This window comes from Peromyscus eremicus, chromosome 18, assembly GCF_949786415.1.
Source record: "Peromyscus eremicus chromosome 18, PerEre_H2_v1, whole genome shotgun sequence".
In the NCBI taxonomy this organism is placed as follows: Eukaryota; Metazoa; Chordata; class Mammalia; order Rodentia; family Cricetidae; genus Peromyscus; species Peromyscus eremicus.
This window is the reverse complement of record NC_081434.1, coordinates 10,662,374-10,673,480: the sequence shown is the minus strand read 5'-3', so window position 1 is coordinate 10,673,480 and position 11,107 is coordinate 10,662,374. Positions and strand designations below refer to the sequence as shown.

Below are 11,107 nucleotides of genomic sequence, written 5' to 3'. Positions count from 1 at the left end.
AAAACTCTTAACCGGAAACTTTCTTGGCCTCACTGGGGACCATGCTTTAAGTACTTGTAAATCGATTTACAGGCAATACAATAATATCTGTGCATATAAAAGATTATTTATCCTAATTTTTACTATCCAAAACCTATTGTCCAAACAGGCAGAAATCTTTCTCTATTAAATTGCACATACTAAAAAAATTCTTTCCACGTGCCTTGAAATTGATATATATCACTGTTCATCCATTAGCGATAAAATACTGGAATTTTCACTGTGAAAATAATTATTATTCAGCGAAGAAAATATTCTTTTACCTAACTCTCAGTTACTTTCAGGAAAAGTGTCATCCCCACAAAAAACACTCAGTGCAATACAAAAGAAAGTAAAACCGAACAGAGGGATGCCGTTTCCGTGCCTCTTCTAACGAATCAAAGAATAAGTCAAACCATTTAACTCGAGGTTGAGTTTCTCCTCCTTTCAATGTGTTGTTAGGGGCCACAGTGACTTCACCAGGAGGATTTTCAAAACCCCTTTTCTTTCTAACGAAAGAGTTGATGCTTTCCCAGGCTAAGGGAACCTCAGTGGCGCCTACAGGGTGAACTCACTCCGGCCGGCAAAATCTCCTTCGGAACTATTCAAATCCCTACCTTAGGCGGCTGGGCCGCTGTTCTTTTGGAAACTGGGGAATGACACTCCGGACACAATGGCAGCTGACAAGGCTCTCTGCATTAACAGTCAGCTGAAGGGAAAAGACGCACGAAATGCAGGCGACAGGTGTGTGATAAAGGAGGGACAGAGACAGGAGAAGGGGAAGCGGGGGACAGTGGTGGGGGGAAGTCCTAAAATTAGGTGAAAAAGCAATTCCATAATCAGAGGGTTTCGTGATTATGACAGCCTGCCGACTTCCCAGAGCCTCAGGAGGAACTCACACATCTCAGTTTCCATCCATCCCCTAAATGCTGCTTGGTGGCTTAAGAACTTCAGAATGTTAAGTGGGCGGGTTTAGACCTGGGCAATCTATTTTGTAATTGTTTGAACACACCTTAAGGAAAAAAAGACAATCTCTAAGGTGCAGTTTTTCTTAGAGATTTTTTCACTGGGACTTTTCTTCTTCTTCCACCTCCACTCTGACCCAGGTTAACTGAGGGAAAAAATGGAGGCAAGGCGTGCTGCTCTTGTGTGAACCTGGAGCACGGAGAGAGAAGGAGGGCGGGCCCCCGGGGGGGCCACCTCCCTGGGGAGCGTAGAGGAGGAACCATGAAAACATAGTGAATATGTGTGACCAATCTGTAAGTGGGTGTCAGTCATGAAGAAATCAATGGCCTGCCACTGATACGATCACTCTGCCACTAACTACAGTAAGGCTCATCTTACTTTTAGAACACAAGGAAGGGGGCAAAAAAAAAAAAAAAGAAAAAGAAAAAGAAAAAAAAAAAGAGGTTTCAGAAAGTATAAAAACTTAAAGCATTGTCCCCATGTATTTATAAAAACAAAACAAACTTGTCTTACATCAAGTGCTGAAAAGATACAAATAAGTCGAGTTTTTGAGCAAATAAAAACAGGTCTGAGCTACACTTTTTCAACCCAATAAGGCTCAGCTACAACGCATTTCTCAGCTTGCCAGCATCAGGGGACTGGAGCTCAGCTAACGAGTTTTGGCAACACTGTCCTCTGCTGAATATTCCCATTGGCATCTGTCATCTGTGCCAAATTAGTCCTCAGCTTGGAAGCCGAGCTGGAAGGTGGAGGTAACTTGGAAATCGACGTGATAGCACCAGTGCTGTCCGTGACCCTCTTCACCGCCGTCTTCTCCCCAGTCGGAGGCTTTGGCAAGCGCCTCCTGAGCCAAGGGTGCCGCAAAGCCTGGCCCGGGGTCATGCGGACTGCGGGATCCCACTCCAAACACTGTTTTAAGAAGTCAAGGAAAAGAGGATCATCGCATCCCTTCAGTGCGTTCCCCCACTCTCTGCTCTCTGGTGGACCCCTCAGTTTCCCTCTCCGGGACCGGCCTCCATTGAGGACCACAGAGCCGTCCGAAAGAGTCGTGACAGTGCAGTATCGAGGATAACCCTTGGAGCTCACGAAATTTTTGGCTCGTTTGGAAGCATCCAGGAGTTTCTGGGAGGGCATGCCCAAAAGCTCAATCATACAAGCTAGCTGGTCCCCTTCATCCTCCCCAGGCAAGAGGGGGTAACCCGTCAGGAGTTCCGCGAGAATGCAACCCAGGCTCCACATATCAATGGGCATGCCGTACCTGGCTCCAAGGATCACTTCCGGAGCCCGGTAAAAGCGCGACTGGATGTACGTGTAGACACGCTGGTGCTCGTAACAACTGGAGCCAAAGTCAATCACTTTAATACTGCTTCTCCCCTGCTGCTTTAACAAAATGTTCTCGGGCTTAAGGTCACAGTGGATTATTCTGTTTTTGTGCAAAGCATCCAAGCACTGTAGGATGGAGTGGGCAAACTTGCGCACCAGAGGCAGGCTGAAGCCCTGGAACTTATTCTTCTTGATGAGCTCATAGAGGTTCATGCTCAGCAACTCAAACGTCATGCAGATGTGGTTGCGGAAGGTAAAATTCTCCAGCATGTGGATGACGTTCATGGTGTTGTCTTTATCCTGCTTCCGTAGGTGCTCCAAGATCCGGATCTCCTCCGCCGCCTGCCGGTGGAAGCGCTTCTCGTTCCGCACCATCTTCAGGGCCACGTGCTGGTGGACTTTGTGGTCATAGGCCTTGACCACCTGCCCAAAGCTCCCCTTCCCAATGACCTTGAGGACCTCGTACCTGTAAGCCACGTGATCATGGGGCACCTGCACATAGGACCCCTGGTCATCATCGTAACCACCGTTGTTGGGCCCGCCTGTCATGCCTTGGCGCTTCTTCGCATTTGGACCCAAGAAATATATTTCGGGGTAGCTAAAAATCTCATGGTGTTCGAAGGCTGTGAGTTTTTGCATGTATTGCTTCATCGCTTGTTCGGGGGTCATGGGGGTGGCTTTCACCTTCCCCATGCCTTCCATGGACTTCAGAGAGGTGGAACTCCCCTGCCGTCTGTGGATGCTCTCCAGCTGCCTCTCTGGCACCACAGGCAAGCCCGTCTTGCCCACGGTTGTCAGCCCATTGGGCTGTGTGGTGAGCACTGTCCTCTTGTTACTGTTGTCCTCGAACAGCTGCTGAACCTGGATCTGTCCGTGGCTGTGGCTGCTGATGTGGAGGTGGTCATTCATGGTGTGCTTACCGCCGCCAATCTGGAATTCAGACCAGAAAGCATCAACAGAAAGGAAGGGGGCCCTGCTCCCCCAATGCGATGTCAGAAATCAGTCCTCATCACCCGACTCCCAGTTTGGCAGGAACCCACAGCCACCGTCAGTTTTAGTCAATGGAAAGTGCTGTGTCCCCAAGAAGTCCCATGAATACACCAGCAGGGAGAATGAATAGGATGCTTATAGGCATGCCAGTAAAGAAGAAGGATGGACAATCGTGGATTGGACAAGGTTAGGAAACACAGGACAGTCCTGGGAATGCCACAGCTACAGAGCCTAGGTCCCAGCAGTAAGTTCTCCTGGAGGCAGGGATCAAGCCTTCATGTTACCATTCTGCACCTAGGGTTTAATAAGAGGCCTGGCACATGGCAGGTGTTTTAAGCCATATCAGATCTGGAAATGAAACAGGCAACGCACAAATAAGTGCCATCTACACCGTTGCCCACGCCCAGACCACAGTGTCTTCCACACTTCACTGAAGCATTCTTTATTTCTGTGAGGATGGGGCGTCACACCTGTCCAGCACTCCCTCGTATATATCTGGAACTCTTCCAGAAACACTTGACGCTTCCTTCTTCCCCGGAAGTTCTAATTAACCCCCGGAATGCACACGGTGACAAACAAAATAAGCTTCTATTGACAGAGTCTCCCGTAGATACGTGTGTCCTAGTTACCCGGCAAACTTCAGACCTGTTTTCTTTCTTTACAGTTTCTGGGTGTCACTGACTTCAATCAGTTAAGGTCATTCTGTCCAACAAGCCGAGCAACTGCCATTCAGTTTGGGCCTCTGGTCCACGGCTCGGTACCCACGCACGTATTTCTGTTTCTACAGGCTGCTGGGATACTCAGCTTTCCAACAGAGAATCACATGACGTTAATACTGCCACCTTGACAGCATCTAGAACTTCCTAGGGGGCAAACCTCTCTGAGCATGTCCCCTAAAGAGTTTCCAGACTGGGTAAACTGAGGCAGGACAATCCAACCTAAACACGGTCGGCACTGTTTCATGGGCTGGGGTCCCGGACTGAATAAACAAAGTGAGCCTAGTACCAGTCTTCATCTCTTCCTGCTTCCTCCCTGAAGAGGCAATATGATCACCGCCTCGGGTTCCTGCCACCATGCCTTCACCACGACAGTGTGACCCTTCTTAAACCGTCAGCCAGAACGCACTCTTCCTCCTTTTCAGTTGGTTCTTGACCAGGTATTTGCTCAGAGCAAAGGAAACAGTAACCACTACAAATACAAAGTGGCAATGTCTATTTCTGGCATACACTCCATCCCAGAATAGTCCTGTCTAAACAAAACAGAGAGGACAAAGGCCGATCCCCCATTCTCCTACCCTGAATCGGCTCGGGATTTCCTTCAAGCAGCCTTCTGGGGAAACTTTTCCTTGAAATCTCAAAGAAACAACTTGTCATCAACATCCACCTCACTCACCCAGCCAGCACTAATGAGGGACTAGTTAAAAGTGGCAGGAACTCTGCCCATTGGGAATTTACAGTAAGTAAGACGAGTCTTTTGTCATCGGGGCTCAGTTCTCTGTTTGGGGGTATCCAGACTCCCGGAAGAAAGAGGTGAGGGAGAGGAGCAGAGTGATTCAAGAAATGCTTTGGGAACCCCTGGATTAGAAAACGAGATTCCAAACCTTCCTTACTAGCAGGCTATAATCTTTCCCATTTTTTTTTTTTTTTAACTGACAAGCAGCAAGCATAATGGCCATCTATGGAGAGAGGCTCTGCTCCCTTCTAAAAGAGAAAGAAGCCAATTCCTGGGCCCGACTCTGACTTCACAGGATCCAGAATTGTATTTCTCAGAGAGACTTCTAGCAGATTTCTCTTATTGAACTCAGAGATGATACCGCCAGGGAAGGTGACTTTATATTCCACTATATAGTAGTTGGTACCTTTTCCACTTCAAAAGCAAGGCAGTCCATAAAAGACACTGGAAAAGCCTTGAGCATATATAAAAGTAGTCCAAACTTGTTGATTGCTATTTCTCTCTCTCCTTCCTTCCCTTTTCTCTGTCCTTTCCTTCCCTTTTCCATATTTTTAAGATGCCAGAGTTGGCTAAGAACTTGCTAGCAAAGGCTAGCCTTGGGGAAAGAAAAAAAGAATCAATCTTTCCACTGCCACCGGCCTCTCAACTGCTAGGTGGCTGAGTGCTCCATCATGCTCTTATCTGCCCACTGCTTTTCCTTCCAAAGCCTCATTCACCTCTGTGCTCAATGAAAGGACTTCAGGTTTGAAATCTCTCTCTTGCTGGAGTTGGGGGGGGGGGGAGGTAGACTGTGGTCGGTATGTAAAATAAATAAAAGAAATGTTATTTAAATAAAATTAAATTAAAAAAAGAAATCCTTCTCCTCAGGGCAAGATGGAGGGTACTTCAGAAGAATACAACTAACTTATGAAGCACAAAACCAACCTTGGGATTTTAAAGATTCTTAAAATGTTAGCAAAATAAAACTTTTTGAGCATCGAGAATTTACTCTGATTTAGATTACTGCAATCAATTTTTGCATACACTAAAAAATTATTTCAAATGTTTCAGTGACCAGAACTAAAGAGCCTGCCCATCAATTCTCCACCAGTTCTCTCTCCAGTATCAGCTATGACTCCTGCTGACAGGTGGGTCTCAGCTTCCATTCTCTTGGTTTTCCCCTCCTACTACTTCCTGGTCACTCCTATGCACAGCTGGGATATCAGCAGTACCCATCACTGGCTGCAGTCTCCTCTGTGTCCTTTTGCAGACCTGCCCATCCATACCTCCTGGACTCATGCCCCATGCCCAACTGCTAACGCGTTTCCACTTCCACAGGCAACTCAAACAGACACACTCACAACGTTTTCTTGTTATCATAATCCTCAACTTCAAAATCAAAAAATTAAAAAAAAAAAAAAAGAAAGAAAGAAAAAGAAAAACCTCCTCTCCCCACATAATTGCTCTGGCTGAATACCTAGGAATCCCTGACAGTGTATATATCTGAAAAACACTCTCAGTATTCACCCTCTTTCCACACTATCATGAAGCCCCCTCACTCAGGTGCTATCAGCTATATTTTATATTGCTGTTTTCACTGGGACAACTGAGGCAGATATGCAGGCAGGCAGACTCAGAGACTCAGACACACACACACACACACACACACACACACACACACACACACACGCCTAAACTCCTCACACCTTTCCCCACACTACTTCTTGAGTTGGAATGTACACATTGTCCATCTGAGACTGCTCTTGCTTGTGCCCATGACTACATCCCCACCACCACAGCATGCAGTGAGAGCACATCTCGCCGGAGCTCTTGCAGTCTGATCTACACATTGGTATGCCCCTAAGAGGAACAAGGCTGAACCCCCAGGACCCAGGGACACCATGCACTTTCACACTCCTCTCTTGTTGATGAAGTCAGTTTGATAAGAGCCCGGATATTTTTCACACATGACATGAATCTGGCTCTGCCGGTTACTCTGTGACCTTGGGTGATTTACCTTATCTCTCTGAACTGCACTGTCCTTGTGTGCAGAAAGGTTCCAAGCTACCTCGTTAGGGCTATTGGGGAGATTAGAGACCTTGAGTGTGTGTGTAAAGTGTGTGGCGTAGTACTTAGCAAGTGACAGACTCTGCTACTATCCTTTTCTCACGCCGCTTCGAATCTCCTTCTTTCCACTGTTCCGATGACAAACTCCTACACACTCTTCAATGCCCAGAACTCTCACCTCCTCCGATCTATTAAACAACTCCCTCTGTACCTACAGTGAACTGTCTCATCATTAATGCTTCAGCTCACTCTGTTTTGACAAAAAGTGCACCCATCTGGCTGCAAGAAATTACTGGGGTGAGGGTGGTGGTGATCACCTCTTATTTTTCTGAAGTCCTCATTAACATAAACTCAGGTACACAGTAAACACCGAATAGCTCCTGACTAGAAGCACGGAGTCAAGAATGTCCCTTCAAGTCATTCTTCAGCAATAGTGTTTGCATCTTCAAAAGAAAACATGAAGTCAACACTGAGGGAGTTGGGAAATATCCCAAGAGGCCCAAGTCATAAGATCTTGCCGGGCCTCCAAGGCAAAGGATGGCTGGTTAAAAAGTACCTGTAGCGGGCATCTTACAACACCCAAGAACCTTACACATTCCAGGAGTTGAAGATATTGACTTGAAGGTTCCAGTAAAAGAGAAGATTTGGGGTCCCGAACAGTGCAGGACCCCGAAATCACAACCAAAATCAAATGCACAAAAGTGATACCTAATAGGAGGGATGTCCAGAAAAGTCAGAGATGCTAGGACCATATCATAAACTGAAGGACCCTGAAGACCCTTCGCTCCTACTTCAGCCTTTGGAAGCCAGAAACCATGGGTCGGGCCTATTTGCTAATGTAGTACAATGTGCCACATTCATGACTACGAGCTGAAAAGAACCCAGTGGTTTACATACCTACAACTGGATGTGTTAAAGTGGAAGGATCCACAAACCCCTCCTCTAATCATGAGATATTTTAGTACTGAAAATTCTGCATGAACAGAAGTCTCAGAAGTCGGGCGCTTCTTTTTCTCTTGCAGTACCAAAATGGCAAGCAACACATGCTTCTGTGTGCTATGACTTCTGGGCGTTTCAAAACCTCCCAAAGTCATCTTAGAAATTTTGGGGGTGTTATGGGAATAAAGTTGAGCTTAAAAAAACAACAACAAAAACAGACAAAACAACAACAACAACAAAAAACATTGATGAGTAATTTAAATATTCAAAGTTATAAAAGTATATACCAATATTTTGGAATTTATAGAAATGAAAAAATTTTAAAATAAATACCTTGTTATCTGCCACATATTATTATAAGGAAAAAAAAAAAACCTAACAAGAATCATGATACTTGTTGGTTTTATTTTTAGGACAAATTGACCTAAACTAAATTACTACGGTATAAAAATCACACAAGAAGTAGAAAACAAACTACCATGGAAAATTCCAAAGTTCATAATCCTATCATGTGCTTAAGAGCAAAGACGAGAAAGCTTCTATGATAAATTACTTTTCACTTAATGCCCTTTCTTCTCACTACTCATTTCCCAACAGTTCCAGATGTAACTGCTCTGGAAATAAACATGTAAACACTTCTGAAAATGTAGATGACATGGGAGCATACACCTGTAAAGACGCAAGCATTTACAACACAGTTAACACTGGTTCCCAGAACTAGTCAGTCCCAAGCAGTACATTAAGCGCAGAGGCAGGACGGTGTGCAACTCTGTAGCACATATTTGAGTTGGCTACGGACTCCTGACAGCTCAGTTAACCTGTGGAGTCTGAATCCTCAGGTCAAACTGCAGGAGAAGAACCAGATAAACTCTGTGGTCCTGAATGCCCTTGATCTGGGCAAACCGTACTGTTACACAAACCAAGTCAAAACCAACAACGTGGGAAACACAAAGCCTCACTTTCAGATCCAAGCATCTAGTGATGCAGAATGGCTGAAATTTACCCTCCAGTTAACAACAGCCACACCGTACACAGGCCGCATCAAAACACTGGCATCTCTCCTGAGAAATACCTTCCCGCTGTCTCCCTGCAGGCTACTAGGCTACCGGCAACCTTGTCTTCTCCCGGTTTTAATACATATTTCCATGGCAAAGAAGTTCTGATCAGGTAAAGGTCATCCTTACACAAAAACTGGGAGTCAGAGGCAAACCAAGTCATCTTTCCCTGGTCACATCATGTCACGTGATGACATCAACACGTTAGGGGAGGAAAAAAAAAAAAAAAAAAAAGGATGTTGTATTTTCCAAACTGTCAGGTGATTCTAAACCAGCCCAAACAACAGCAAATCCAAACCTCTAAAAGCGATGGTGGTTCCTTACTAGGGATGCCCCTGTGACAATAACATCCCTCCTACCTGTAGGCTCTCTCTTTCCCAGCAATAGTCTAACCCTGTGTAATGAATTCCCAGCCCCTAGGATAGAGACACCGAGAAAAACAAAATGAGAGCTAACAACAAAACGTGTTCGATGAAATTGGTCTACCTCTCTTCCATGTCTGGGATCACAACTGAGGTCTTTCCTCTCATCAAGTCTCCCGTGCTAAACAAGTTTCAGTCACATATGACCCCCCAGAGATGCTCCCTGCAGATCACACATGGTGCTTCCAAGCAACTTTTCACTTAGCCACAAAAAAATCGTCCATCCTGCAAGCAACCTCACGCAGAACCATCCTAGGGTCCTCACACTGTCAAAGAGCCTTTGGGAAAGAGACCTCTGAAACCGTCACCTTCTCAAAGCGTACACCTCCTCTAAGCTGGAGGTCACCATCCAAAGGCCATCTCTAGGAGCTGAGAAAAGGTACATGGTGAAGTCGGATCCAGTCTCTGCAGCCGCCAGTCCCAGCCTTGGCTCTCCTCCCCCCCAGGGCCTCAGGGGACCACAGCCCTGGTCAGGTGCCCTTCTCTGGCCACCTACAAAGCAAAGCTCGCCCTTTCCATTTGAGTAATATCCATGTAGAGAATCCTACAGAGGTGGGTTGTTTTGTTTTGACTACTGCTGTGGCTCTTATTTTTGTTAATGTTAATTACAATTTCTGCTGTGCTCAAACCTGTAGCTCTCATAAAACATGCTTACACACGCGGGGGACAATTGGCGGGTGCTCCCTGCTGGCTGGAGCCAGGCCTCGGAGGCTCTTTGGGGGATCGATTTTCCGGGCAGGGTGGCCTAGATGTCCCCTAACACATATGTTTCTATAAATATCCACTACCCCTGGGGTTGGGAGGAGATGTTTACCGGGTCGGGGGAAGGGAGCTCTGGGAAGCAGAGATGAAAAAAGAGGGGAGGAAGGAAAGCCAGCCGCAAGGAGGAAGTTCCCAGGAAAAGGAGCTCTGGGGTGGGCGGGCTCCAGAGGGAAGCGAGGGGCCCACGCCACGAATCTCCTTTGTGGCAGCAGCTCTGGGCTCGCCCAAGTTGCAGAGGGCGGCGGCGAGGACAGGCCCCTGCCAGGGGCGTGGAGCACTCGGCCCTCTCTTCCCACAGTCAGGACCCCACAAGCCCAGGATCTGCCTGGCACCCTCCCGGAGCCGGGTCTCACCGTGTGGGCTGCGGTGGCAGCGTTGCTGGCCCGGAGAGGCGGCAGGGCGATGGGAGAGGGTGGGCCGGTCCCCACTCCGCTTCGGGGAGCCCCCGCGCCGATCCCCGGGGAAGCCTGAAGCTGGCGAACGGCGGTGTCCCCTCCTCGGCCTGGGAGCCACGCGCGGGAGGAGACAAAAGAGGGTCAGGGTGGGGGAAGAGAGCCAACCAGACCCCCCCCCGCCCCCGGCCCCCGCCCCGGTGGGCAGCGAACCCCCCTTTATTTTTTTTTCCCCCCCGGGAGAAGATGGAAAGAGACACCCGGCCCGGGAAAAGCCGGCAGCGTGCGGGAAGCGAGGGGGGTCCGGGACGCGGCTCCCCGGCGCGCACCCGCCAGCTGCAAAGTTAAGTTCGCGCGACCCGGCTGGGAGCAGCAGCGCTGGGCCGGAGCTCCGTGGCCCACGTCGCCGGGGCCGGGGGAGGGGAGGGCGAGCCAACCGAGAGGGCGCAGCGACACGGGGGCCCTGCGCTCCGGACGCCCCTCGCCCAACCCGCCCGGGTCCAGGGCTACCCGGGGCACCAACGCGCACAGCCAGGGTCCCCGAGCCCTTACCGGTCGGGTAGGCGGCAGGAGCGGCGGCCGAAGGTTTCCTGGCTAACATGGCCGCGGGAGAGGAACGTGCATGGCAGGGCTGCCCTCGCCGCCGGTCCCGCCGCTACTCGTCGCCGCCGCCGCCGCCGCCGCCACCTCCTGGTCGCCCCTCACGCGGGTCCCCCGCGCCTCGTCGCCTCCTCGCGCCCGC

General features: G+C 48.6%; 1 protein-coding gene across 2 annotated transcripts; it reads right to left on the bottom strand.

The window, feature by feature from the left end:
• Positions 1 to 1,453: 1,453 nt before the first annotated feature.
• Dyrk2 (dual specificity tyrosine phosphorylation regulated kinase 2) lies at positions 1,454 to 11,032 on the bottom strand. 2 transcript variants are annotated; one of them, XM_059245600.1, is made up of 3 exons: positions 10,918 to 11,032; positions 10,327 to 10,475; positions 1,454 to 3,237 (listed from the first exon to the last, which is right to left on the bottom strand). In XM_059245600.1, the coding sequence occupies exons 1-3, from the start codon at positions 10,964 to 10,966 to the stop codon at positions 1,630 to 1,632; spliced, it is 1,806 nt and encodes a 601-aa protein (XP_059101583.1). In that variant the 5' UTR covers positions 10,967 to 11,032; the 3' UTR covers positions 1,454 to 1,629. The 2 variants fall into 2 exon arrangements, with proteins under 2 accessions (XP_059101583.1, XP_059101584.1); XM_059245601.1 differs by lacking the exons at positions 10,327 to 10,475; positions 10,918 to 11,032 and adding an exon at positions 3,768 to 4,109.
• Positions 11,033 to 11,107: the final 75 nt, after the last annotated feature.